This window comes from Apteryx mantelli, chromosome 19 (assembly GCF_036417845.1).
Source record: "Apteryx mantelli isolate bAptMan1 chromosome 19, bAptMan1.hap1, whole genome shotgun sequence".
In the NCBI taxonomy this organism is placed as follows: Eukaryota; Metazoa; Chordata; class Aves; order Apterygiformes; family Apterygidae; genus Apteryx; species Apteryx mantelli.
Window position 1 is genome coordinate 9,085,251 of NC_089996.1, and position 26,139 is coordinate 9,111,389.

The 26,139-nt window shown below is 48.7% G+C and overlaps 1 protein-coding gene across 7 annotated transcripts; it reads left to right on the forward strand.

Moving 5' to 3' along the window:
• Nucleotides 1-1,911: 1,911 nt before the first annotated feature.
• On the forward strand, nucleotides 1,912-24,750 carry EXOC7 (exocyst complex component 7). 7 transcript variants are annotated; one of them, XM_067308513.1, is made up of 21 exons: nucleotides 1,912-2,077; nucleotides 2,790-2,855; nucleotides 3,914-4,098; nucleotides 4,808-4,913; nucleotides 5,439-5,661; nucleotides 6,673-6,840; nucleotides 7,948-7,959; nucleotides 12,851-12,943; nucleotides 13,941-14,009; nucleotides 15,363-15,508; nucleotides 15,838-15,990; nucleotides 16,640-16,738; nucleotides 17,401-17,463; nucleotides 17,791-17,857; nucleotides 21,376-21,441; nucleotides 22,185-22,305; nucleotides 22,721-22,816; nucleotides 23,099-23,162; nucleotides 23,708-23,749; nucleotides 23,921-24,054; nucleotides 24,498-24,750. In XM_067308513.1, the coding sequence occupies exons 1-21, from the start codon at nucleotides 2,018-2,020 to the stop codon at nucleotides 24,598-24,600; spliced, it is 2,136 nt and encodes a 711-aa protein (XP_067164614.1). In that variant the 5' UTR covers nucleotides 1,912-2,017; the 3' UTR covers nucleotides 24,601-24,750. The 7 variants fall into 7 exon arrangements, with proteins under 7 accessions (XP_067164614.1, XP_067164615.1, XP_067164616.1 ...); XM_067308514.1 differs by lacking the exon at nucleotides 7,948-7,959; XM_067308515.1 differs by lacking the exon at nucleotides 13,941-14,009 and having other exon boundaries at nucleotides 1,913-2,077.
• The last annotated feature ends 1,389 nt before the right edge of the window (nucleotides 24,751-26,139 follow it).

Sequence of the window (26,139 nt, forward strand, 5' to 3'; positions counted from 1 at the left end):
CAGAGCGCTCTGGTTGTGCATCGCCCTTCGCGGCAGCAGGAGCCCGGGCACAGCTGTTTGCAGCGTGATAAGGTGGATTACGAAACGCACTGAAGTTGCCGAACAAAAGAGGCCCGTCGGGCTCGTTTCAGCTCCTTTCCAGAGCCTGGGCTGGGGTGACAAGGGACGAAGATGGATGGGAGCGGTGCCCTTGGCTCAGAGCAGCACAAGAGAGAGGGAGGCTGCGGCCATCCAGGCGGTTAAGATGCCCGCTCCGGGCTGGATGCGGTTTATGAGGATGCCCAGCCCCGTAACTGCCCCACCGCCAGATAAACCACCCGTCCCCATCGCCGCCGCAGGAGGAGGAAGGCAGCAGCCCTCCCGCGGTGGCAGCCTGCCTCTCTGCAGCGTGGAGGCACGACGGGGTAGATGGATCTGGACTCCTGCCCTCATGCTGTATGTTTCTATAAATCGTTTTATACTCTGGGAGCAAACCCATGTATCCTTCCTCCATACCTCGATTCTCCCTCCAGGCCCCACGAGGCTGGTAAATCCCACCACGGCAGGACACTGACGCTCCAGGGGTCTTTCCAAGCAGAGTTGTCCCCTGCTTCACATGGGCAACGTATATTTAATTTAATGGGACAGCTATATTGCCGATCTCCCCAGATCCTTCCCCAGGGATGGCTTCACGGCACACAGCGCCATGCACGATCCGTGGGCAGACCTGGATCCAGCTCGTTTAGGGCTGAACCCAGGGAAATGCCCACTGCCCCCCTCCCTGCGTGGCCTTCCTCTGCCCGGCGGTCATCCGCTTCTAGCGGGGAGCAACGGCAACGGCAACGGCAACGGCCGCGGCGGCCTATTTCCTTCTTCCGCGGGCAGCTCTTTTGCGTAACCGCGGGCAGAGCACGCAGCCTGGCTCAAAGGCGGGGAGGAAGGGAGGCGTTTGCCTGGAAATACCCACTCCTGCCCGCTCTGTGGGCGCTGGGGCCGCGGGTTGCGTCGGTGCCAGCCCAGCTCCGGGCAGAGGCGCGAGCGGCCGAGCCCCAGCCGAGCCGCGGGGCGGGGGAAAGTTGATACTGGAGGACATCTGGCGGACGTGGGGCTTGTCACAGGCGCTTCCCGGTTGGAAGGATGCCGGGGGGCTCGTCCCGGGCAGCTTGTCTTCCCTCGTCCTGCGGGATCGCGTCTGCCTCGTGCCCCCCGCCGCCGCCGGCCGCTCCCCCCGCGGCTTCCAGGGCTGAACGCGGCGCGGAGGCCGTGCGCGGGGCTCCCCGCGGGAGTGCCACACGAGGCGGGCCGCCCCGGGACCGGCTCCCAGGGGCCCGCGCCGCGCGCTGCTCCTCGTTAGCGGCGCTGCGCTAATCGCCTGCGGGCCGGGGGGCCACTGCTCGGGCTGCAGGGCCGCGGCGCCGGCAGCTCCCGCCTAGGCTTGCCCTGGCTTTGGGAGTCCAGACTGCAGCTGTGAGGGCCATGGGGGAGCGATACGGATGGGAGGCAGGAAAAGGGGGGCTGGCTGCCCAGTTTTGACCAAAACGTCAGTGCAGGAGCAGGAAGGAAAGCGGCTCTCGCTCCCATCCCCTGGTGCCTCTCGCCAGGCCTCCTGCCAAGGGGGTGTCGGGACAGCCCCGTCCCAGACATTGGGGTTGGAGGGGCTGGGCTCAGCCAGGCCGTAACTGGGAGCAGTGGGACGGCGGGGACTGGGAGCCAGGCCCGCTCCCCAGGGAAAGTGGGGGGGGCTGCACTGGGAGAGCCCCACGCCACTCCCAATATGGCTGCCCGGCCTGCCCGCCACTCTCAGGCAGTGCGCACGCGTCACCTCCCCAACCAGGCCAAGTGCGCATGCGCCCTACCCTCCTGCCCTTCCGGCCCCCACTTGTGTAGCGGCCACTCTCTAGATGGCGGGTGGTCTTAACGCGCATGCTCGGTGCGCCCTGCCGCTCCCAAGATGGCGCCGCGGCGGTGACGGGCGGCGGAAGCGGGTGACCGCAGCGGCGTCTCTCGGCGGAGGGCGGCCCCGGCGCCCCGCGGCAGCATGATCCCCACCGAGGAGGTGTCGGCCCGCAGGAGGGAGATCGAGGGCAAGCTCAAGCAGGTGGGGCTGGGCCGGGGGCCCGCCGCGGGCCTGACCGGGGGCGCCGGGCCCGGGGTCCCTGCTCGTCGCCTCGGAGGGAGGCCCGGGTCCCCCCCCCTCGGGTCCTGTGGGGTCCCCCCGGGGCCCGGGCGCCTCCCCGGGTCCCTCCTCGGGGGCCCGGAGCTTCTTCCCCCCCCTTCCCCCCGGGACCCGGCCCTCCCTGTTTGCCCCTGCCCTTGGGGGCTGCTTGGAAACTTCCCCCCGTCATCTCTGGGCCTCGGTGACTCGAAACCAGCCCTCGGCGGTTGCTTCGCCTCGGGTTCACGCTGCCCCTGAAGTTCGGTGCCCATAGAACGCCCCTATTGCCTATAGAGCACCCAGGGAAATGCGCAGCCTAAATCAGGGCACCTCTGTCGTAAAAGTGTTAATTTTACATTGTGCTTTGACTGCGAAGCATGCTGCCAAGGTGTTGGGGCTCGGGGTATTGGAGGGAGACGTGTAATCCTTAAAAACCTTGTTTGTTATGTGGTAGGTCTCTCACCTTGGGTTAATTATCCTGATTTCTGTTAAGAAGTGACATGTTAAAATGTGGCCATACCATCAAATCAAGCATGATTTGCTGTGGTGTTTAACAGGACTTGTAAAAACCCAGATGTATTGTTTGGTCCTGGTCTTGTATGAGTTAAATGCTCAGTGTTAAGGATTGAAGACTATTTTTTCTTCCTAACAACAGGAAGAAGAAACTCTCTCCTTTATCAAAGAGAGCCTTGAGAAAAGTGACCAGCTCACAAAAAACATGGTAAGGAGGGCTGTGAAGTTCAGCCCTAATGTTGGGCCTGGGACTGCTCTTTGTTAGGAGGATCCTTTTCAAGGCTCTCGGTGTGCACATCTGAGATCTGTAGAGCAAGACATCACTCGTTCTGCAACTGTTTTAGGTTTCACTGGTGGGGCAAAGGGGAAGGTTGGCGAATGTTTCAATCCCGAGCCTCTCTCCTGGGACGAGCTGGGCTCAAATGAGCTATCGGTCTCATCTCTTTACAGGCTGTCCTCCCTTGTGGGAAGAGGTATTAATAGACCCCAAATTGGATTGTGCAACAGCATCATGTTGTTGCTTCATAAAGGCAGGTCTTGTTGGGAGTTTATTTTAGGAGTGTTTTGTATAGAGGTAGAGAGTAATTATTGTGCTCTAATTGGTGCTGGTGAGCCCTTAGCTAGCGTTCTATGTCCAGTTTGGGGCTCAGCATTTGAGGAAAGTCATAGAGGCACCACCTGAGAGGTTCGGAGAAAACAGCATAGGAGTGCATCTTGAAAGGATTGGTTTTTTGGATAGAAAAGATGACAATTAGGTTTATGTGTCTGCTGAGGTTTTCTACCTTTCAGAAGTGATATCACGGTATCTTTTAAAAACCAAATGTCAGTGATGCAAGAGATGGTCAGAATGGTCATTCCTGTGCTTTTGTGTTGCATGCCTCAGTTTTGGATTTCATGGTATGGAGCAAAGTGGATGCTGGGTTCTGCTTTTGTTGCCCCTGTTACTTAAGGTACTTCCAGGCAGTTCCTGTGGATCTGTTTTCTACTCTCACATAAAACTTTGTTCTTCTTAGTACTGTCTTGGTATGTTATTTGCATGCTTTCCCCACATTTAAATCAAGATTGACCCATCTTTCAGTGGCAGATGGTTTGTCTTGTAAGTATTAATGGAACTTAGGACATAAAGGGATTAAACAGCTAGCTTAAGGAGCCATGGCAAATTAGTAGAAGAGCCAAAAGACAAGCTGGGACCTGGTTGCCCTGCTCTAACTGCTAACTTAATGTGTGGCGGGATGTCCTCAGCTCTGTTTCTCTCTTGGCGTGTAGGTTTCTATCCTGTCCTCCTTTGAAAGTCGCTTGATGAAGCTGGAGAACTCGATCATCCCTGTCCATAAACAGACAGAGAACCTGCAGCGCCTGCAGGAGAATGTGGAGAAGACCCTGTCCTGCTTGGATCATGTCATCAGTTACTACCATGTGGCTAAGGACACAGAGAAGATCATAAAAGAAGGGTGAGTGGAGCAGCTAGACCTTACTGGGGAGCTTCATCCCATTGATTTTTTGGGACAGAGGTAGGAACTGACTCCCCACACTCATCTTGGTGTTCCTTGTACCTCTCCCACCCTCTTTCCCAACCACCAGTCTCCCAGAAATCTTCTTGGCTAGACCTTCAGCAGTCCTCTGAGGGCAAAGCCTGTTCAGACTTTGCGCTGGTGACCCTTCCATGTTTTGTGCACATGCTCCCACATGAAGCTTATGAGCATTGGTTGTTTCTTTTCTTTCCTCTGCCCTTTTTCCAAAGATTCTTCATGCCCTGTCAATGTTGTCACTGCATTCAGGATAAACTGAGCTGTTCTGGAGACTGAAAGCAGACTCCAGTAGGGTGTTGTGATGGCCCTTCCTCTGAGATGGGATGTGCAGCTTCATCTACCTTCCCAATTAGGGTCTGGCTGGGAGAGGAGGGTAAAGGCTGAGAGCTGTGGGCTGCTGAGTGACTGGTACTTCTGCACTTGCTGCATGAGTTGGGTTTTCTGTTGTGGCATTGAGTGGAGGAATCCCATGATCCCCTAGTAGGAGAAAAGGGAATTGAAGTTTTCTGTGATGTTTTCATCCTGAGTTTAGTCTGGTCCTTTCTTGATATCTTTATCTGCTTCCTTCAGTCCTTGGATCACTGTGGTTTGTTTCTTTTGTTTCTTTTTTTTTTCTCTTTTTTTTTCCCAGCCCCACTGGGAGGCTAGAAGAGTATTTGAACTGCATGGACAAAATCCAGAAGGCAGTGGAATACTTCCAGGACAACAATCCGGACAGCCCAGAGCTGAATCGCGTGGTAGGTCCTGGGTCTGAAACCTGGCAAGGGTGAGAGAGGGACAAACATTGCCCTGCAGCTTGCTGTCTTGCTGTGAGTGGCTGATGGGCTTGTTGCCTGGCAAAGGAGGTGTTTGGGCACAGCTGAAGGAACGGTTGCTTGGGCTTCTGCTGTGAACTCAGCAGCATTTCTGCTTGTGGCATTTTGCTTTTTTTCATGTTTTGTGCCAGTAGGACTTTTGAGAGCATATTTTGCATGTGTTGGAGTTGATTGAACCTCCCTCTGAGTAGCTCTTGTCAGTCATTTAACTGCTTGAGCAGAAAGGAGAATCGGTTTCAATCCCACTTGAAGGCTGAGCAACTCGTAGGCATTTTTGTGTTTAATTCGCTTTAAAAGTCTCTTAGTTACAAGCGTTGTTGGAGTTTGAAGTATGCGGCTCTTTGCAGTGGTTAGGAACGCTGCAGAGAGTGATTGAGTGTTTTGACTCATGAGTGACTGATGGCAGAAACCCTGTGTTTCTTCTATCCTTCTGCTGTTCTGTGCCAGAAATCCCTCTTTGAGAGGGGGAAGGAGTCGCTGGAATCGGAGTTTCGCAGCCTGATGACACGACACACCAAGCCAGTCCCACCCATCCTCATTCTGGACCTTATCAGTGGGGACGATGAAATGGAGACGCAGGAGGAGATGTCCCTGGAGCACCTCCCAGAAAGCGTCCTGCATGATATCATCCGCATTTCTGGCTGGCTAGTGGAAAACGGCAGGAATCAAGGTTGGTAGAATTGCACGTTGCTCCCTTGTAGCTTTCCATCGGGTCAGTGCTCTCCAACTGGTTATCGCAAGTGGTTGAAAGCAAAAGTAGAGTGTTGAGAGTTGTTTGTGGCACTGTACAACTTTGCTTGTAGATCACAGACCTGCAGCCATCAAGCCTGTGTTCAGGTGCTTCTGCAGCTAACAAGCCATGAGTCACACTGCTGTTGGGAGCTAGCAGCACTGGCAAAACTAGTGACTGTCTTAATCATGCTCGTAGGTGAGTGGTTCAATAACCTATCCAATGTGCTCTGTCAGCTGGACAGAATGATCTGTTGGTAGACATGATCAAAGGCTGCGTAAATAAAGTACAAATTATTTTAATGCGCAGTCGGTCCTACAGCAGAAATCTGAGAGGAGCGTGTTATTTAACCTGCATCTCTACCACCTTCTGATGGAGCTGCAGCCACCTAGTGCCTGGGTATTACAAATGTGCGGAACGCACTGATCGCTTATTCCCCATTTGGGTTGTATAAGCGTCAGGACAGGAAAGGTTTGCTTTGGGAATGGAGGACTCCCAGTGATTGTCTGGATTCTGCTTCACTTTGCGGTCTTTTGGGATGTTAGTTTGCATGTCTGCTCCAGTTTCTCAGTTGTGAAAAACACCTCTCTCCTCCGTGTTAAGTTGTTCTTCTTTCTGTTGAGTCTGTTTGTATCTGGCTTCTGGGTTCAGCCCTGTTGCATTTGGGGTTCTGCAGAACTCTGTGCAAGTCTGTTTAACGCATAGTGCAGTAACGTTAGCAATTTGGGTCTGGCCAGGTCCTCTTGTGCCAGACACTCTACAAATGTAGAAAGTGACATTCCCTTCGCAAAGAGGTCCAGATGCCTAAAATAGGGAAAAACACTTATTGGGGATCCCACATTAATGCCGGTAAGTTCCACTTGAGGCACAGCATGTTTCAGGAAAGGTTCATTTTACTATACGGAGTGTTTGCTGTTTGCTTATAATCCTCTCTCTACCTTGTCTCCTTAGATTTCATGACTGTTTACTTCCAAATCCGCTCTATCCAGCTAGACCGCTCCATCAAGGGTCTGAAAGACCATTTCCGTAAGAACAGCTCCTCCTCAGGGGTCCCATATTCCCCTGCCATTCAGAACAAAAGGAAGGACACCCCCACCAAAAAGCCCATCAAGAGACCAGGTGAGTCCCTGAAGTGGGGGGGGACAGAGGGGGTCAACTGTGCTGTGTATCATCTTGCCTGGGTATCAAATACACTTGCGCAGGCCTTCTCGCTGCTGAGCTAGCCTTTAGGCCTAAAAGGTGCTTTCAGGGTAGGAGTAGGGGGTGGGTTTAGGAGATAAGCACCTCTTCTCTGCACTGGATTCAGCACTGAGGATATGGCCCTTTTCTGTCCTGATTTGTCAAGTCATCACGTCTGCTCTCTAGGTGGATATAAAGGGAGGACAGAGCACCTGTGCACAGGGAGAGAAGAGGCTGTTTAAATTAACAAGGACATCAGTAAAAAGAGACCTGAGAGGGCTATAAATGAATATGATTGTGAACATCTCAACGGGAACATCCTCAGCCTTAGAACACAGAATATAGCCTGTGCCGCTGCAAAGTGGAAAACTTGGACCTGATAAAACACACCAATTTAAGTGCTAGTTTAGAGCAAACGATTATTGCACTAGGAAACCAAGAACTCATCAGGAGTTGAAATGGGAACTAGGTGCCTATGGACATGATGTCCAAAGTTGTCCTAATCAAACTTCAGAAAGGCTATTAAAGCTTGTGCCTCAGCCCATCTCTGAAAGAGATAGGAATGTGACTGGTGGGTTATTCCACCCCTCCTCGTAAAGGAGTTTTGCTGCTTTCTCTGCAGCTGGTGAGGCTGGTCACTCCCATCTGCTGCTCTAGCTGGAGTGCCAGAGCCGCATTTATCTTGGAATTCCCCATTCTCTGAAATGTGCCACCTAGTGGGAGCACAGCCATAAGGAGAGTCAGCGGAAGATAGCACTTACCTCCCACAGCAACACAGTGATGTTGTCCCTCCATGTGTCACAGCACCCCGTTGTTTCCCATGTAATGGTGATGAAAGTCAGAAAAATGTGGGGTTTGCCTGGCGAGTGCTCCCTCCCACCCCAGCATTTGTCCCATGTTGTCTAAATAGCTCTACCAGATTCAGGAAAAAAAACCAACTTGAGATGCAGGTAGAGATGGGGAATGGATGGGATGGGGTGAGGGAGGAAAAGAAATATCCATTTTAATTGTGTTGTGTTTATTTTTATAACCCTGATGTGAATGCAGTCCTCATCCCAGGTAATGTGTGTCTATGTGTGCGTGTCCTGGCCCTGGTGCTCGCTCTTCACTTCTGCGTGCAGAGAGGCTTTGTTGGGCCCCCCCTTGCTAAAGCAGAGGGTGTGCCTGGGATATTTGGAAAGGGAGGTCTGCCTGAGTAAGGCTGTGATATCCAGAGATCTCTGGGCTTTTTTTAAATCAATCTATGCCACTGCTGCTGTGCCCTGGAGCTGTTCCTGAGAGCTGATGTGCCAAACAGTTGGTGCGTGTGGTAAATCTGTGTCTTAAAGAATTTTCCCCTGTCGGTAGAGACCTGCCTGGCAAAGGGGTGTCTTACCGCACACTTCGCCTTCCTCTGGAGTTCATGAGTTATTTGCCTAAGAATCTGCCCCCAGTATTAGAAGGCCTGTAGAGGGCAATATCCTCCTGCCAAGGAGAATTAATGGACTGCAGATGGAAAGAAAGCAATGTTTAACACTGCTCTGAAGCATGACAGCAGTCGTTTGTGTTGAGCTTCTGAACAGTGGTCCTTGCCCAACAAGATGATTCCAGTAGGTGAAAGTTATTTTCCTGTGGTTCAGGAGCTCTCTGTTGGAAAGATGCCAGGTGAGGATCTGTAGTTGAGAGTTCTTGGCATAAGTTTGCTGGAGCCACGGGGAACTCGAGTAGCAGATCCTGGCTTAGGGTTGGGTCTGCAGTTCAGTTACTACCTGACGCTGAAAAGATCCCTGGATTTTGATTGCTGTGAAGTGGTCAGCAAATGTTTCCAACCCACCTGGCAAGTAGAAGCATCTCCCCTACACTCCAAGTTAGTCAGAGGTGGAGAGATGTTTTAATGGGTAGACTTAAAAGAAAAAAAAAGTGTTTTGTTGTTGTTGTTTTGGTTTTTTAATGAGCTTCAGATTTTGGATGCTCATTTAGAGAGTACAGAAAGGAGCCCACATGTTTGGAAAGCACAAACATCTGTTCTCTACAAACAGGGTTCCTCCGACATGGGTGCATGTGGGCATCCAAAATTATTTTCATTATAATGTCTCAGCTTTAGATTTGCTGGGAGATCTTGGCCTCTTTCTGCCCAACTTAATCTGAGTTTGAGAGATGTGCCTGGCAGCAGGCACAGAGTACAGTCTGAGTGCACTTACAGAGCTGAGAGCGTGTGAAGGGAAGTGTATGTCAAATGATCTATTGGGGTATTGTCAATCTCGAGGAAATAGTGGGTAATTTATCTCCAATCTCCTGTGAATAAGGAGAGAGAACCAGACTGCAGCTGTTGAAGGATGGGGGTGGTTAAGCTTCATACACCAGCCATCTCTTATAGGTATTAAATTGTAGAAAAATGAAATGAAATAGAGGGGGAAAAATAGTCTCCAAGCAGCGATTGGCCTGTCTTTCTGCAGTTTCATCAGCTTTCAAGGACAGCTCCCAAGGTGAAGGTCTAACAACTTCTGCACACTGGCATGGTGGCCTTCTTCATAGCAGTATTTGTCTGGTGGCATTTGATTCTTCTGATTTTTAGCCTTTATTCAAATGTGTGGACAAAGACATTTTTTTCTGTGCTATTGCTTCAGTAAGTAAAATCAAGTCCCCCCACAAACTGTATTTCATACAAGGGGTTTTTCACTGTTCCAACAAATAAGTTGATTTCCTTAATCCTTAAGGAAGAATATCCCAGTGCATGCCCCAATAAACACTTCACCTGTTGCAAAGGATAAATAACAAACTAAATCTGCTGTGCTACAATGTTTTTACCCACAAAGCAAAGTGCAAGGGTAATAGTAACTGAAGAGAAGGTGGACTACTAGGGACAGGCAACAAGGCAGAAAGCTCTAGGTTGGCTTCTGGGGAATATACTCCATATCTGTGTATTGTTTCTGAGCACCCTTGTCTCCATCATTGTTTCGCTTGTTGGTGCACCCTGTGCTTCCTTCCATCATTACAACATGCAGTTGCAAATCTGTAAGTGCCGGAGATACTTTTAAAGTAGAGTCATCTCCCGTTGACTGAAACTTGCCAAGGCAAGTTGGACTGATGGAGAAATCGGTACACTTTTTTTAAGCAGTTTTCTGCTTGAAATGTTAGCTATCTGTCTCTGAGAACAAGTGTATTCAGATCCCCAAAACTTTTGTTGCAAACATCTGTCCATGAAATATTAAGGCGATTCTTCTTACACAGAAAAGCCAGAGGGTTTCAGCCAGTTTTGTACAGACTCCTGCTGTCAGTGCTCAAGAGAAGAGGATACATAGTCCTTCTTTTTAGTTAGAAAGCTGCCTAGTGGAAGAGAGAAACAGGAGAACAACAAGGAATTGGAAAACTGTGCTTCGTACATGCCTTAAAACCACTTTATTTAACAATTGGGTTACAGGAGCAAAAGTGTCAGGAGATTTTTTTTTGGCTCTTATCAAGCTGCAGGTGAGCCCTTTTCCTGTTAACTTACTGCTCCAATTTACCGAACAGTGAGGTGCTACTTCAGAGAAGGCTGTGGAGTCTTTGTGTGGCAGAATAAAGAGCCTGTTCCTGCTTCCCATATTGATCACTGCCTAGCTTGAATGAGATGCTTTCATTAGTAGCTGAAATGTCATCCCATTTGGTTTGCAAGCTGCCTAATGGGGGAAAACAATCATGGAACAAAGGCATTTGGTTTCCACTAGAATCCATTAAAGCCTAATTACAGCACTAAGTACCAGGGATACAGCAGCACTGAAGTGATGCCCGTAAACACTTGGAGTGTGTCAGTGTAAACACAGGTAATTGTGCTTATGCAAATAAAATGCAGCAGAGACATTGCAGCTCTCATCGGAGAAGAAATCGTCAGGGCTGGGCCCTGGAGAAGTGCACCACATACCTGTGAAATGAGATCCTGTTGGCAGCCACAGCAGCTGTCCTGTCTGCTTGGTTTTCAAGCAGATTTACTTTTTTATGCTTAAAAGCAAATGGTAAGGGTGAAAGAAACCTTGTAGAAGAACAGTCTGTGGGTCAAGTTGCTGTGCGTCAGCTGGGCCGTGATGACAGCAGTAATGAAGGGCTTAGTGCGCATCTGCAAAGCTTGTTATGGCCCTGCTCATGGCTGTTGCTTTGCTTGGAGGAGCTTGCTGTTGTAGCCAAGCTCTCAAGGTTAGCGCTTAAGTTTTCTGAAAGCAGCTAAGAATGAAGTGGAACTGCTGGGTGTGAAAAGCGTCAGGAAGCTTGGAAGAAGTTGCATTGCTCTCTTGTTTGGTCACGTGGTAGAAACTAGGAGCAAATGCATCAGCACATCATGGTTTTGAGTCTTTCCACCTTCCCAGCTGTGGGTCTAGAGGGGAAAGTTCCCTGACAGATGAATGTGTCTTAAGGGCTTTTTTTTTCTTTTTTTCTTCTTATTCTCTTTCCTAAGTGGTTAAGAACACTTTGAACTGTCAGAAGGAAACTGTTGCCAGTGAAATATTTTACTTCAAGATCCATGTTCTGCTATTTAATAAGCGAAGCAGGTTTAAGGCAGCTTGGTAGTTCAATGGGAATCTCTCTCTCCAAAAAGCATTCTTGTCTTCCCCCATTAGAGATTTGCTGTCTGGAGGACCTGGAATTTCCTTCTCCCTGCCATATTTTCCTGTGTGGGATGAAGCTCTTCCCCAACACCAGGTTGCTGTTCTGCAGTGTATACTTAGACTTCCCCTCAGGGTGGCAGTCCTCAGCATTGGGACAGACAACACTCATTTCCAAGCTGTGCTGTAGCTGACAGCATTGCTGGTGGAAGTCAGGGTTTGTGCATCTTTGAAGTTTTTGTTACTTTTAAGCAGAAGAACAATTCCTAATTTTGGCCGCATCACTTTTATTTTAGATCCTTTTTTGTTTACTCAATCCAATTCTGTTTCATCTGGCTCTCTTATAGAAACTCCTTGTACCTTCCCGAAACTTTCCTTTCTCTGTTGCACAGACAGTATCAAGGCTCTGCTGTGGGAAGTGTCCATGTGCTTGTGATCATTGTAGCTTGTTGCATGACCACTAACTTTTTTAACATGGCAGCAGTGCGTAGTCTTCGTTTTGTCACGTTAATGCTTTGTTTTGTGCTTTCTAGCTGCATATCCAGCATCAGCTTTTGTTCAGTTCTGTCTGTTTTTTGTGTTTAAGTATAATTCTTTTAACATGAGTGTTGTTTTTTTCCCCCATGGTTTTAAGTGATTTGCAGTTCCTTGGAAGAGAAGTGTCTTAGAGATTAGGGTGCCTTTAATGAGAGCTAGACGTGGGTGGGCAGAATCCATCCGTTATTCCTGTGATGGAAATTGCTGCTGCAATTGCTCTCTTGAGCCCTGAGGTTATCACCCTTTTATTGCTTCCTGTAAAGCCAGAGATTATTCCTTGTCTTGGCTATTGGGCTCCTGATGGATCTATATTGAGCATGCTCAGAAAATACCCCTCAGAAAGGGCACCTTTTCCTGCAGATCTAGCCAAACAGCTGGAATTGTGGCTCTGGGAGCAGGCAGTATATTGCTGGCTAGCAATAAGATTGGGCATACCACAAAGCCCTGCTTCCGCGGCTCAGGGAAGGCAATAAGCCTTGTATGCTCAGATGCAGTGTACCAGCTTAAATGAAATCGTTACAGGGAAGGATGCTTTGTTGCTTTCCTTCTTTAGTTACATCTTCTCACCCAGCCATATCACCTCACCAGACTGACTCGAATGCTCCCTGATTCTGTAGCATTGATTGGAGTTTGTGCTCCTTCTCAAAGAAGGAAAACAGCCTGGAAATGCCGTTGCATTGATACACTTGGACGTCAGTTTGGGGTTCGCGTTCCTGTACTGAGCATGCTCATCAGTGCCCAGTGTCCTCTCGCTGGGACAGGGTGACTATTGCTGGTGGAGGGCTGGTGTTCTGGTTTTGTTTTCTTTCGCTCATTTTCTAGGTCTTCTTGTCTCTTCTCTCTGACTCTGGTGACAGGCACGATCCGGAAGGCTCAGAACCTTCTGAAACAGTACTCTCAGCATGGTCTAGATGGGAAAAAGGGGGCCTCTAACCTCATTCCTATGGAAGGTAATCACAGCTCTAGCTACTTCACCCTTGAGCTTCTCTGTGTATTAGCCTTGCTTTTCCAGGTAGGGCTTCCATTAGCCCAGTGCTCGGTGGACAGCATCAGATAGAGCAGTCCTTGGGGAACCAAGGAGACGCTGGAGGCCAAAATCAGTTCTTTGAACGGAGTGTCTGAATTTCGAAGCATCTGTAGACATGAGTGCAAATAAAGGAATCTTGCCTTAAAGCAGTCAATCTACCACAGCCACCTGGGCTAATGGAAGCTCTGTTCTGCTCTGGTGACATCTGTCTTTGGTGTTTCTGTTCTTCTTTCCTTTTGCCTGGACTTCGAGACCTTCAGTTTCCTAGTGACCTTTCCAAACCTGATACAGAAGTGCCAGAACACAGCTAGCCTAATGCATCGCTGCCTGTACATCTTCCCTTTGAATACCTACCTAAACGATCGGGATCTCCTCCTGTATTCTGATCTCCTCTGCTCAGAGAGGTTGTACCAGGTAGGGAAGAAGAGAGGTCACTTGCTTCAAAGCATCTGTAAGGCATTTTCACCTCCTGCTACGTCTTCATCTGATGTAGATCTCCTCAGTGCCTATATTGTCATCTACTGAATCCTAGATGGTGACTATCATCAGTTATAGGAGAAAAAATTCAACAGTGTTGAGCTGGAGAAGGGCTTTGAGTTTGGACTTGTAATGGTCGTAGGTACAAATTGGACTTCTGGTACCTGCTGTCCCATTCAGAGCTTACACCAAGAGTTTGAAGGGACATCTATGGCACAGCAAAATGATTTGTTCACGCTTCTCATCAGGTTTCGAAAGGTTGCAACTGCTACATAACCCAACAAAGGGATTTGGTTAGGTAGCATTCCCAGGATTATGTAGAAAAATGTCCATCAGACCAAATAAGCCAAGCTTGAAGTGGCTTCCAGCCAGTGTAAGCATCCATGCTGTAACCACCCTGGATAAATTGCGCCTTCTGTTTGTGCCGGCTGACATCTCACTAGGTCATGAGCATGATTTACGAGTTAAACACCTTTCCGATACCCTGAGCGACAAGCATGGGCCAGCTGCTGGTAAGTACCACGTTGTCACTTCATAACAAGCTGGCTAACATCCCTTCTTTTCAGCATGTTTCACAGTAGTTTTGTAGCCGGTGGCTGTTCATCTGCGTGGGCAGTCCTGGAGCATGGGCCTTCTCTGGCTATGAAGCTCTGGCTCTTCTCAGTAGAATTCACTCCTACTAATCACACACACCCCACACCCTCAGACAGGGGACCCCAACTTTGTCAAACCAAAGACTGGCAGCCGTCATGCTGAGGGCTCTTTCCTGTAGGCAGCTACTGGCTGTTTGGTTCTGAAATGAAGCAAACAGGGGAGGGATCACATGTGGCATGCAATACGATGGGCCTCTCACCACTGTAGGCCATGTTTTTTAAAATCTTGAGACATGTTTGTGTGTCACTTGCTGACTGTAACTTTTAAAAGATCATCCTGAGGGGCCTGTGAGTGTAGGGAAGAATTTGTTCTTTCTCCATCAAAAGTTGCAGATCCTGCTGGGAGGAGGAGAGCAGCAGCAGCCCATAGCTTAGAGAAGGCTTCTCTGTGCCTATTTTTGTTGCTCTGTAGCAGTTACTACTGGGCTCTGAATAATGCAGGATGCAAGTCCATTTGTGTCCATCCTGCTGACACATCCAGCTAGTGGTTGGCATGAATTAGTGTGTGCCCTTATATCTTACCAGAACTTCTCATGCCTGCCAGGTGGGTTTCTTGCTGGATCTGACACATTCATATACCAGGACTTGAATCTTTGTGTTTGTACGCAGCATTGTGTGGCAGATACCTAACGGTGCTGATATGCCTGCTTTACAGGATTTAAATGTTCATCCGCCTGTTTTCATCTTTGGTTACTACCTGTGGGAAGAGGCTGCCTTCCAGGAGAGCCTTGATTTCCCAGAAGTGTTGATGCAAAATGACAGTCCTTCATCTGCATGACAGATGGAGATAAGGAATTCTAAAAATACAGTCATAGATGTTGAATAATTCACCTCAAGCCTTCCCTATTTTAGTACTCTTTGTTCAAGCCCTTGATTAAATTTAGGCTTTGTCCCAGAAATAAAGAGCTCCAACCATGCCTTCTGTCATGATGCTGGAAACTGCTGGCGATGTCCTGATGTGCCTGTTTCCCAAACTGCCGATGACTTTGTGTGCCTCCTGTGAGGTGTGTGCAGCTTTCCATGCATAAACCCAGGGGGCAGGCCTGGTGAGAAGATAGATCATGGTCTTATGCCAGAATGGGTGCAAAACCAGTACTGCCTGTTCCAGAAGAACCTTGTGCTTTTTGTGTAAACCAAGGCCTTGGAGTGAGCAGAGCTGCTGGAAGCTCAGTGTGAATTTGGCTGTCTCTTAAAGCTGTCTTGCCCCCACAGGGAGAGATGACGTGTTCGACATCGAAATTGATGCATACATCCACTGTGTTAGTGCCTTTGTCAAACTGGCCCAGAGTGAATACCAGCTTCTGACAGAAATCGTCCCAGAGCACCACCAGAAGAAGACCTTTGATTCCCTCATCCAGGTCAGTTGCATCTTTCATCTTGGCTGCTCTTGTAAAGGATCCACACACATTCTTTTTCCCTTCCTCTTCATTGTGACGACATGGTTTCAACCACCTACTGTGGGTGTCCAAGAGCACCACCTGTACTGGGGTTGTCCTCCAGAAACTGTTCAGTAAACTGGGGCAGTGTCCTTGGAGAACATGTGCTCCAAGTCACTCGTCTTGCCACGCTGGGTACCACCGATGACCTGTCAGCTAAATCGGCATCCTTAACAGGTGTCCTGATCCTGTGTTATGCTACTTGAGCAAAAGTCACACTGCTTCTTTCTGACTGTCTGGCTTTGTTGCAGGAGTCATTAGATAACTTGATCATGGAGGGGGATAACATTGTCTCAGCAGCCCGGAAAGCCATCATACGACACGACTATTCAGCTGTGCTCACCATCTTCCCTGTCCTCAAGCACCTCAAGCAAATGAAGCCAGAATTTGATCAGGTCTTGCAGGTAAGTGTGATGGAGTTAGAGAGGGTCCTATGGCTCAGGCTGTCTGGAACACTTAGTGAAAGTGGTGGTAACAGTAGCTTTGAACAAAGCCATGCTGACTCTGTCTTCCAACATGGACTGGGAGTGACCCAGATGCAGCGTGCTTCCTGCTGAGATGCTGGGCCAGCCCATTTCTCTCAGCAGCAGTTCTCTTCAGTTGAAGCGATGACCTGGTGATGGACTGTCTGGGTTGTTCTGGTGCATCCATGCCTTCTGAGGTGTTTTATCTCTGACAATGTTGAGCTCAGTTTAGATGATACTTGCTGATACCTGGAAGATCAGCTGCTCTGAGGAGAAGTCTAGCAGGTGCCTGCACAGGCTCTACAGGTAACAAATAATGGCATCCAGGTTTAGCAAGGCTTCTCTTCACTTGCTTCCATCTGAAGCTCATGACTGTGATACACCAGCCTCCTGTATTAGGTACTGCAGAAGGGGCACAGCATTTTCCTTTCCTGGCTGGCTGAAGAATGCAGGATTTTGATGCTGTAAATAATCTCCTGGCATGGGGGAATGAGAGTGAGATGCTGGGGTGGAGGTGGGTGGCAGGTGCCAAATGAGAGGTCAGATACCAATTATTCACTTTCTCTGATCTGTTATGGGACTGTTCCAGGGAACTGCAGCAGGCACAAAGAACAAACTGCCAGGGCTGATCACTTCAATGGAGACCACTGGTGCGAAGGCACTGGAAGAGTTTGCAGACAACATTAAGGTAGGATTCCCCTCGCTGTTCTCTCTACCAACACCATCAGGTTTGGGAGAGGGTTTTTGTGAGCAGAGCCCATAGTTCAGCTTCCTGCTTTCAACAAGACCATGTTTTTTCTGACTTTAAAGCAGAGCTGTGCTTGCTGGATACTGATTTGAAATACAAGAGGAAAATCCTTGCTTTGTGCCCCTGGCTTCAGCTGTGCTTATAATTAAACAGAGGCCTTTGCCTAAGACCCTCAACAGGCATACTACAAATAAGTTGACATGGACTTCCAGGCCTCTGCAGACATTAAGTCAATGTCTGAGACTTTAATCCTCTTAAAGAAAGGAAAATTGCTGAGTGCAAAAGTTTTGCTGGACTTGCTTTAAACTGCCTCAGCGTAAGGTTGGGGTAGGCGATTGCACTGCCCAGCCAGTGAACTCAACTTCTTGTGGTGACGTGCAGAACAAAGCCACTGTGGTCCTGAGCAGCTGGCGGCTGGTACTTAGGAGCTGTGGTTTCTGAGCACCAGGAGATGGCACTGTGAGTGCTGGGACTGAGGATAGTGAGAGAGGCTGTGTAAACAAGCCTGCGCTCACTTGCAGCAGTTATTTTACATGCTTTTTTTCTTTCTTTTTCCCTTCTTTTTCTTACACATTTGCTTTGTCTTTTTCCTTTCTTCTTAGAATGATCCAGACAAGGAATATAACATGCCAAAAGATGGGACCGTTCACGAACTCACCAGCAATGTATGTGACAATGATTTGAACTATCCCTTCTTTAAAATCCACTCTTCAGAGGCTGGTTTTGACAAGAGCAGCAGGGAAATTTCTTGCCTTAAATTAAGGTGTATTGGTATTGGAAGAGGGATTAACTGGCCTGCACTAAGTATCTAGTCACCCTCGATAAGCTGTGATGTGACTGTGTGAGTAAAACCAAGCAGCTCAAAGGAGCATTGTAGTTTATTTCTTGAAGGCTTTTGGATATAGTGGGACATGTGACCCTTCACAGTCCTTATTAGCAGAGCATAGGAGACCCAGTGCCAGTTGCTGTTAACTTCTCCCCATCTCTTCCAGGCCATTCTCTTCCTACAGCAGTTGTTGGATTTCCAGGAGACAGCAGGTGCCATGCTGGCATCTCAAGGTACATGCATGGGACTTGTCTGGGCATGCAGTTCCTTCCCCAAACTGTCTGAACATCTTTCCTAAAAAGATCAAACTTCAACATGCACTGTGAGCCTGTTCTCCTCCTGTCCTTTGCCCTGTGGTTTGTCTTGCCCTCTAATCTGCCATGACCACGTAGATGGTTACCTGGAGATCTCCAAGGGATGCAGAGAGTTTCCCTGCTGGCCTGCCAGGCTTGCTCCCATCAGGTACTCTTTGGAGGGTGTTTGTTGCTATTGTGCACTGTAGTATCAAGAGAGGATGCCTCAGCCATTTAACCTCGAAATAGTCATGGAGGATTGGTCCAGTCTCAGTACGGGAGGGAGGATGGCTGGTCCAGATGAGTTAGCTGTAATTAGGTTGCGTGGTGGTGAATTGCCTTCGCTCCCTGCCACATCCTCTATTCAGAATAGTAAGAATATTCTCCTTGGCATCCAGCCGTGGTACAGCTGTGACTCGTGAGCTATTCATGTGCCATATGCCTTAACAGAGTGACAAATTTTAGCTGGGCTCTCCAGGATGCCAAAGAAACTAGTTCCAGAGAGAAACAGATGGATCAGAAGCTCAGACCTGCTGCCTAATGTAACAGGATACTGCTCCTGTGCACCAGCTGCAGCACGATTTCTTGATCCTGTGCAGAGCAGCAGCTCCCACCTCTGTAGTGAACCCTCAGCTTTGGCAGATCTTATGCATTCACCTAGAGAGGCTGGAATAAGCAAGTTGGAGAGGTGGAGAGCCTGAGATTCAGGGGACACAGGGGCCTGAGGAGGCAAGGAGGCTGGCATTTGGAGAGAGCTAGGGGAGTGCCTTAGGAGCTGGGGAAGGGGGAAGCTCACAGCTGCCTCAAGACTTCTAAATGCAGTTTCTGCTTGGAAGATTTGGCCAGCTCTGGGCTAACTAGGATGTGTCTCTGCATCTTGCCACATCTCTAGCAGCTGCCACGTGCCCTCTCCACCTGCAAGCTCAGTGTGCTCAGAGCCTCTGTGGCCTTGACTCTCCTTGGCCGAAGAGATAATCTGAATTTTCTCTTAGAGAAACGGACCGTTTTCCATGTGCTTCCCTGAATGGTGAGGCCAGCACTACCATTTCAAAGACTTGAACTGCTGTTGTGCAACAAAAATCTGTCATAGGGGCTGATTGAAAAGGTAGTGTTGGCTTTCTTTTTGTATTGGTCATATAACAAAATGTCAGGGACATGGTCAAGCCATTCTCTTTTTAATTGTGGCTAATTGTCCCATCAAGTATAGAGGAATCCTGCCGGGTAAAGACAGCTTGAGGAGGGGAAAATGCCTCTTTGTAGTCTGCTCAATTATTTAAGTGTGAAGTCAGTGTAATTATAACCGATCTGGTAACTTAGACTGACATTTAGTACCTCAGAGCCATGTATGAGGTGACCCACAGTCCAAGTATTTCTCAATCTGCAGTTTGGTCTTTGGGACCATCGGATGCCAGATGCTTCCTGCTCTGTGCCAGTGGTGGTTTTTTGTGCAGAAACAGCTCTGTTGCTCAATCCAAAAACCTGGTCCAGCACAGGACACTGATACAGGGCAAAGCTGTTTGTTGCATTACATCTCATTCCGTGTTATGCACTGGATACTGAATGCTGGCTGAGCTGTGGTCCCTGTGGAGCCATGGACCTAATGTCACCCTAGACCAAACATCAGACCAGAGGTGACTATATCAGCAGAGCTCAGGGGGAGAGTCACTTCTGACTAACAGAGGCATCTGCTTTGGGTTGGTGAATTGCCCCCATGGGTGCTACTCTAATGGCAGCTTCTGGTCAGTAGGTCAGATGTGGATGTCTAGAGTTGGGTTAGATAATTCCTGTAGCTGTCTCAACTGATTAGGTGGGAAATCCATGTGTCTTTCTCAACAGTGTTCCCCTCAAGTGAGCAGATAAATGTGATGGATCCAACCAGTCACTTGCTGCCTGCTGAGCGGTTTCCATGTAGGCTCTGTAGGCCCTGTATTGCCATGAGGAGATGCTAAAGTATGGAGTGATGATGGGATGGCTTTGCTTAGCTTCCCAGAAAGGTGCGGGGGGCTGTGTGGCTCATTTCAAGGAGCAGCTGAGCTGCTGCTATGAAGGGAGGGGAGGCTTTCCCTTGTCTTGAAAGCAGGTTTGAACTGACATGGAGTGAGGCATCTTGCTGTATATAAGCAATGACATGTGAATGTCTCCAGCAGGGGGAGGAGGTTATAGACTTGGCCTTTCCTCCATCATCTCCAGCTCCATCCGTGGCCTTGGAGGGACTCCTGCCTGCTCTTCTGTGTGGCTGTCTGTGGCTGCTCTGTGTTAATATCTGCTTTGTTCTTGAAGGGATGGTGGTCTCTAACCTGTCTTTTTGCACTTTGCGTTTCTTTCTCTCCTCCCTCCCCTTTTCTCTCTGCTCTGCCTTAATCTTTGTAGTTCTTGGGGACACATACAATATTCCTTTAGATCCCAGAGGTAAGCAAACTTACCTACACGTACCTGTTCATATTGCCTTGGACTCTGGTGATGTATGTTAATCCTTTATCCTGTATGAGTGGTAAATAAATCAACACATAATTGAGAAGTAAAAAGGGTAAGTAACTCTTGCCAGCGGCCTGGAGAGAATAGGGAGGGCTTGTCACCTGCGGACAATGAGGGATGTCCCCTGAGCTGAAACAGGCTGAAGACACTCTCATGGCATTGAATGTGTTTGGTGCACGTAGCAAATCGGCCCAGCTGGTATCACACCTTGTGCTGTGTGTGCTCAACTCCTTATGGTCCAACTCCCAGCAACAGGAGCCTCAGCCTTTCCCATGGGATGCTTATGAACTCGGACCACCCAAACTAGGCCTAGCTGCCAAATTCCTTGGAAGGGGAGGAGGGGATATCTGCCCTACATGTCCTGTGGGACCCAAGGCCACAAGCCCTTGAGGGCAGGAAGCCATCTCTTACACATGGACAGAGGAACCTGTTCCATCCCAAAGTCATCGCTTGTGTGGGCAGGCTCCTATGCTGGCACAGTCCCTTGTGCAGATCGAGGCAGGCCCCTACCAGCAGCCGTGGGGATGTCTGAAACTTTCCAGAGCCCTTCAGTTTGTTTCAATTACTGTTGTGTGCCTGCAGCCAACAGCTTCAGCTCATCTGTTTTCTAATTGCAAATTTCTAGTGCTTAAAAAGCCCTTTTCAGGTGGGACAGAATGATGGGGAGGATGTGTTTAATGGCTCAATTTCTGATCAAGAGGTTGTCCTCTGAGTTCTAGAAAGGAAGGGAGAGATTTCTGCCAGGGTATTGGGCACTTGATGCCGATACAAGGATCATGGGGTGCAGAGCTTTTCCAGCCTCATCCTGGATAATCTGCTGATAATCGGCGTTGAAGGAGGGAGCTAATTTCGCTGTTGACAGGAGCTCTGCCCTAAATCCATAGCAACAAGGAAGTAGCTTGTTAGACTAAAGGCAGACTGACCACAGATATACTCCCCTTCTCCGTGGCATTTTAACTGGCGTAAGGCTCTTTTCTTTTCAGAGACCAGCTCTTCAGCTAGTAGCTACAGTTCAGAGTTCAGCAGACGACTACTGAGCACCTATATCTGTGAGTATGTGCACACCTTCCCCTTTCTGCCCCATCAGCTGTTCTTCACTTGGCTTGTTCTTGGGTGAAGAGTCCAAGCTGTGTCTCCTACTGGCCACGTTTGAGTTGGAATCTGATGGGAGGGATGGAGGAAAAAAGGTCAGACTGGACACTTGGGACCATTACAGTTATACAGGACAAAGCACAATGCAGCAGTTCCCTGTGCTGCAGAGCTGTTATTGTGAGTTGGCACAAACCATCCTCACACTGCGCTTTGTGCTATCAACCCGGTAAGGGTTCCCCACTGCTGAAGTGGCTCTGTAAAGGTATTGATTGATCCTGCATTCAGTAGTGGGATGGTCACGGGAGTTCATGGAACTATTCCCTGTGATCTGTTACAACAGTAGTCGGGTCCCTCAACTTCTTGGAGATCCGAGTCTGTGTCGTACTCGGGCTGAGTCTGATCACCCGTGTTGGACCAAGGACTTGTGCCTTTACTGCAACAGATTCAGAACTAATTCACAGGGAGGTTTTGGTTACCTGATGAGGAAAAATCTGCATAGGGCTTGTAGGCTTTTTAAGTACCCGTGACCATACTTTCATTTGTACATGCAGTTGGAATTATGTGCTGTTTCTTTGCTGTCAGTTCAACAATACTTCAGGGTGATACTAGAGTGCCACAGTACTACAGGGCACTCAGTTTGGGTTGCCAGTAATGACAAATCTCAGTACAAATCTTCTGTCGTATGTTTTTCCTGTTTAAGGCAAAGTGCTGGGGAACTTGCAGCTTAACCTTCTTAGTAAATCCAAGGTTTATGAAGACCCAGCTTTGAGTGCCATTTTTCTGCATAACAACTACAACTACATCCTGAAATCTCTGGAGAAGTAAGTGTGTATCTGGGTAAATTTCCCTGAAGTCCAGCCAGATTCTTATCATAGTAAGCACTCTTTCAGAGCGTGCCTGTGATACAGAGTAGGTTTATTTGCTGGCCTGTCTCTTCTCTGCTTTCTTCTATTCTTGAAGCTGCCCTTTTGAAGCCTTTGCCCTACTATAAATGTTACATTACGTGAGGGTGGAAGATAAAAGCAGCAGAGATGCCTTAGGTTGCAGAGAATCCTTTGATTTCAGGAGGATGGTGGGCATGGCTTTGGAAAGTCCTGGCTTGTGCTTTTCAAGGTCCCCTTTATTGTAAAGGACGCAAAAGATTTTGTTGATAGGGCTTGAAATGTGGCCATCCTGCTAGCAGCCCTGAGAACAGCTGGCTCTTGTGCCTCCTCAGGTTTTCTGTTCTTCTTTCAGGTCTGAGCTGATCCAGTTGGTGGCTGTGACACAGAAGACAGCAGAGAGATCTTACCGGGAGCTCATTGAACAGCAGATCCAGACTTACCAGCGCAGGTCAGGTGGCATCCTGTGCTCTTCCCTTTGCCTTTGTCACGGTTTGAGAGCTCCTTGGGAGATTCATGGCCAGTGCTGCTGGAGCAGTGGGGGGGGATTAGCCTAAAACAGAACAGCCAGTATCATGATTCCCAAGTAATTAACATAACTGGGAGAGTGGTTGCTGTGGATGGGTGTGGATTTGTGGTGTCTGCAGTGGCCTTTGGGTCATGGGTGAGGACACAGATGTTCTGGGGACTAACTCCTTCTCTCTGCCTTTTTCCCAACTCATTTCAAATGCAGCTGGTTGAAGGTGACAGATTACATTTTGGAGAGAAACCTGCCTGTCTTTCAACCAGGAGTGAAGGTGAGAAGATAGACAAGGATGGTTTTGAGATGGTAGAAATTGCCAGAATTCTCTCCCTTCTTGTATTTAGAAATCCCCAGAGATCTTCTCTATCTCATACCAGTATTGCTCTGCAGGGTAAATACTGTGGCTGGGACAAGATGGAGAGCAGCATCAACTTCTAATCTCGCCTGCCCCAGATTCATGCGAGTCTCTTAATCTCTGCCTCCATTCTCATCTTTTTACCTGAGCAAATGCTGCTATTTTGGGTTTGCAAAACCATGAGCCCTTCCCTTAGAAAGGGCTCAAAGCATAAAGAAGTCTATTTTTGTCTGTTCTGGCTGAAAATTACTCTCTTTAAACCTCCTTCAGACGAAAACCAGTCACTTAATGTAGGATGTGCTGCTCACTGCAGCTTTCTCTCATCCCTGCTTTAGGAGAGGCAATTTGGCCCAAGCAGGTAGGGAGGTATCACTTAGATTGGATGGGGAGTTGTGGAGAGCAAATGGTGATGTTGAAACTTATTTCTGGAAGATTAAGTGAAATCCTTTCCCTCCTTGTTGCAGCTTAAGGATAAGGAGAGGCAGATGATAAAGGAGCGCTTTAAGGTAAGGAGGCCTTGAACGGCATGAGAACATCCCCTTGGTGGTCAGGACAGTCAAACAGGGTTAGACCAAAGGTCTGTCTAATGGTGGTCAGCAGTGGAGGGAAAGACCATCAGACTCGGTAGAGAGACTTGACTATGAGAGAGGATGTTCACTGTGTTCCATTTTGAACAGGGTTTTAACGATGGGCTGGAGGAGCTGTGTAAGATCCAGAAGGCCTGGGCCATCCCAGATGTGGAGCAACGGGACAAAATCCGCCGGGCGCAGAAAACAATTGTGAAAGAGACCTATGGTGCCTTCTTGAACAGGTGACAATCCCTTGCAACATTGTCCTCTCTCCTTGGGATTCACTGAGGTCTTTGGGGCCTAGAGTAGCCAGGCAGAGCTGAGGCACTTTCCTGCAGCCCTGTATCTCATGCTAGAACATCCCGAAGCTGCACTCCACTAGTTGTGGATATCTGCAGTCACCCTCATCCTCGTTTAGTGTGAAATGGGTGTTCTAGCTAGCACAATGCTCTGAGCCACCCTGGGGTGTTTGTGTAAACCTCATGAGACCCACTGTAATTAGGTTGCTTGCTCCCTACCAGATACCCTGTCAGGTTCAAGTGGGATGTGCTGGAGTGAATCTGTTTTCTCTGGCAGAGGAGAGATATAGGTGGGAGCAGCCTTTCTCCATATGGAGAATGTGAGGAGAGGGTGTCTCTTGCTCAATTTCTACTGCTTGTCACCTAGGAGTTGTCTCACTTTGCAGATATGGCAACGTGCCCTTCACCAAGAACCCTGAGAAATACATCAAATACCAGGTTGACCAGGTGGGCGAGATGATTGAGAAGCTGTTTGACACATCAGCGTAAATCCAGCTGTCTTGTACTCTCTAGCTGCCAAGTACGAGGCAGCACTTTTTCAGCAACCTTTGGGACTCCCTTTTCTTCTCCCCTGCCCCATTGTTGTGGGCAGGGTGTTATACTTGTATTTATCAGATTTATAAACATGTGGAAACACTATCTCCTGGCTGTCCTTGCCTTCTTCCACGGGTCTTGAGCAAAGACTCCAGATGCCCACTGCAGCGCTGTGTCTTGGGATCTTACGTCTGCACATCTTCAGGCCTGTGTGTAAGTGCACATGATTTGATGCGTAGTCAAGATGGGCAAGTGAGTAAATCTGGATAAGTACAGTCCTTCTCTTCAGGGCAGGAGGCTCCAAGCTCCAAATGATGCTGCTGCCTTCCCTGATGTGTTTTGAGAATGTCAGTTCTGTAGGATCCCAAAGAATTTTCCCATTGTTACTCCTGACCATCATTTAGTTCAGTGATGGGGCCAGATGCTGATTCTGGGGTATGGTGGTGTTAGGATGTGGTGGTGCTTGGCAGGCCTGAGGTCCAGCTGTGTGCAGAAGTTGTCTTACCCCAAAGCTTCATAAGCTGCCCCAGTAGCAGTCCTCTGTTTTGTGTGAGGCCATGGCAGAAAGGGTGATGGTTGGCTAGGATTATTCTGTGGATTAGATCTGGCCATTTGGGCCTTCCCTTGGAGCACCATGGGCTGGAGTTGTCATATAGCAGTGAGAACCAGGGGAGCTCCATGCTCCTCCTTGGCCCAAGCAGAGCACGTGTAGAAGTGCCAGTGTGCACATTTTTGCAGAGCATCTTGTTTGTTCCTGCCCTCATTTTTCTTTATCTCATGTCTTGTTAAGATCTCGCATATCTCTCTCTTGCAAGTAACAAAGTCCGTCCCCTTCATTTAAACCATGGGCATCATGTGAGAAACGAGTGCTGCTCTTGTGGAGGCAAGATCAGCCAACAGCATGCCTTGGAGTGATAGTAGCAGGTTTTGCTACGGTAGCTGGGCTCGGCCATCTTCATGCCAAGACCTTTCAGAGCTTTGGAGCCTGTACATGTTCCTGTGGTCTCTGGCCAGGCACCTCCTGCTCCCATCTCACCAACTCTTGCAGCTCACGGTATTGTGGGGTCTTCTGTTATTTGCCCATGGTAACACTTGAAATACAGGGTTTCCATAGAGCTGGAAGCATTCACAGTAGCTGCTACTTTGTAATTTGGAGCAAATCCATTATTCACCTAAGCCTGCGCTTATGGGAATGAATGTATATTGGTGTCTAATTAGCCCAGCAGTGAAACAGCCATTGTGTCACCACCCAGGGCACTGCAAACAGCACAGGGAGGTGGTGCGGGGAGGGAGACAGGCAGACCTTGGCATGAAACAGGGAGTGAGAACAGGATGGCAAAATGGTGGAGAACTGTTTTAACACTTCTGCTGTTGTGCATTCACCGATATTGCCTTTTCCTAGCAGAAGAGGTTGCTCTACCTGGTGAGCGTGTCAGAGCTAAAAGGTGGGCCTTTAATCCTGACAAGGTCAGGATTGCATATCCTAGGAACAGT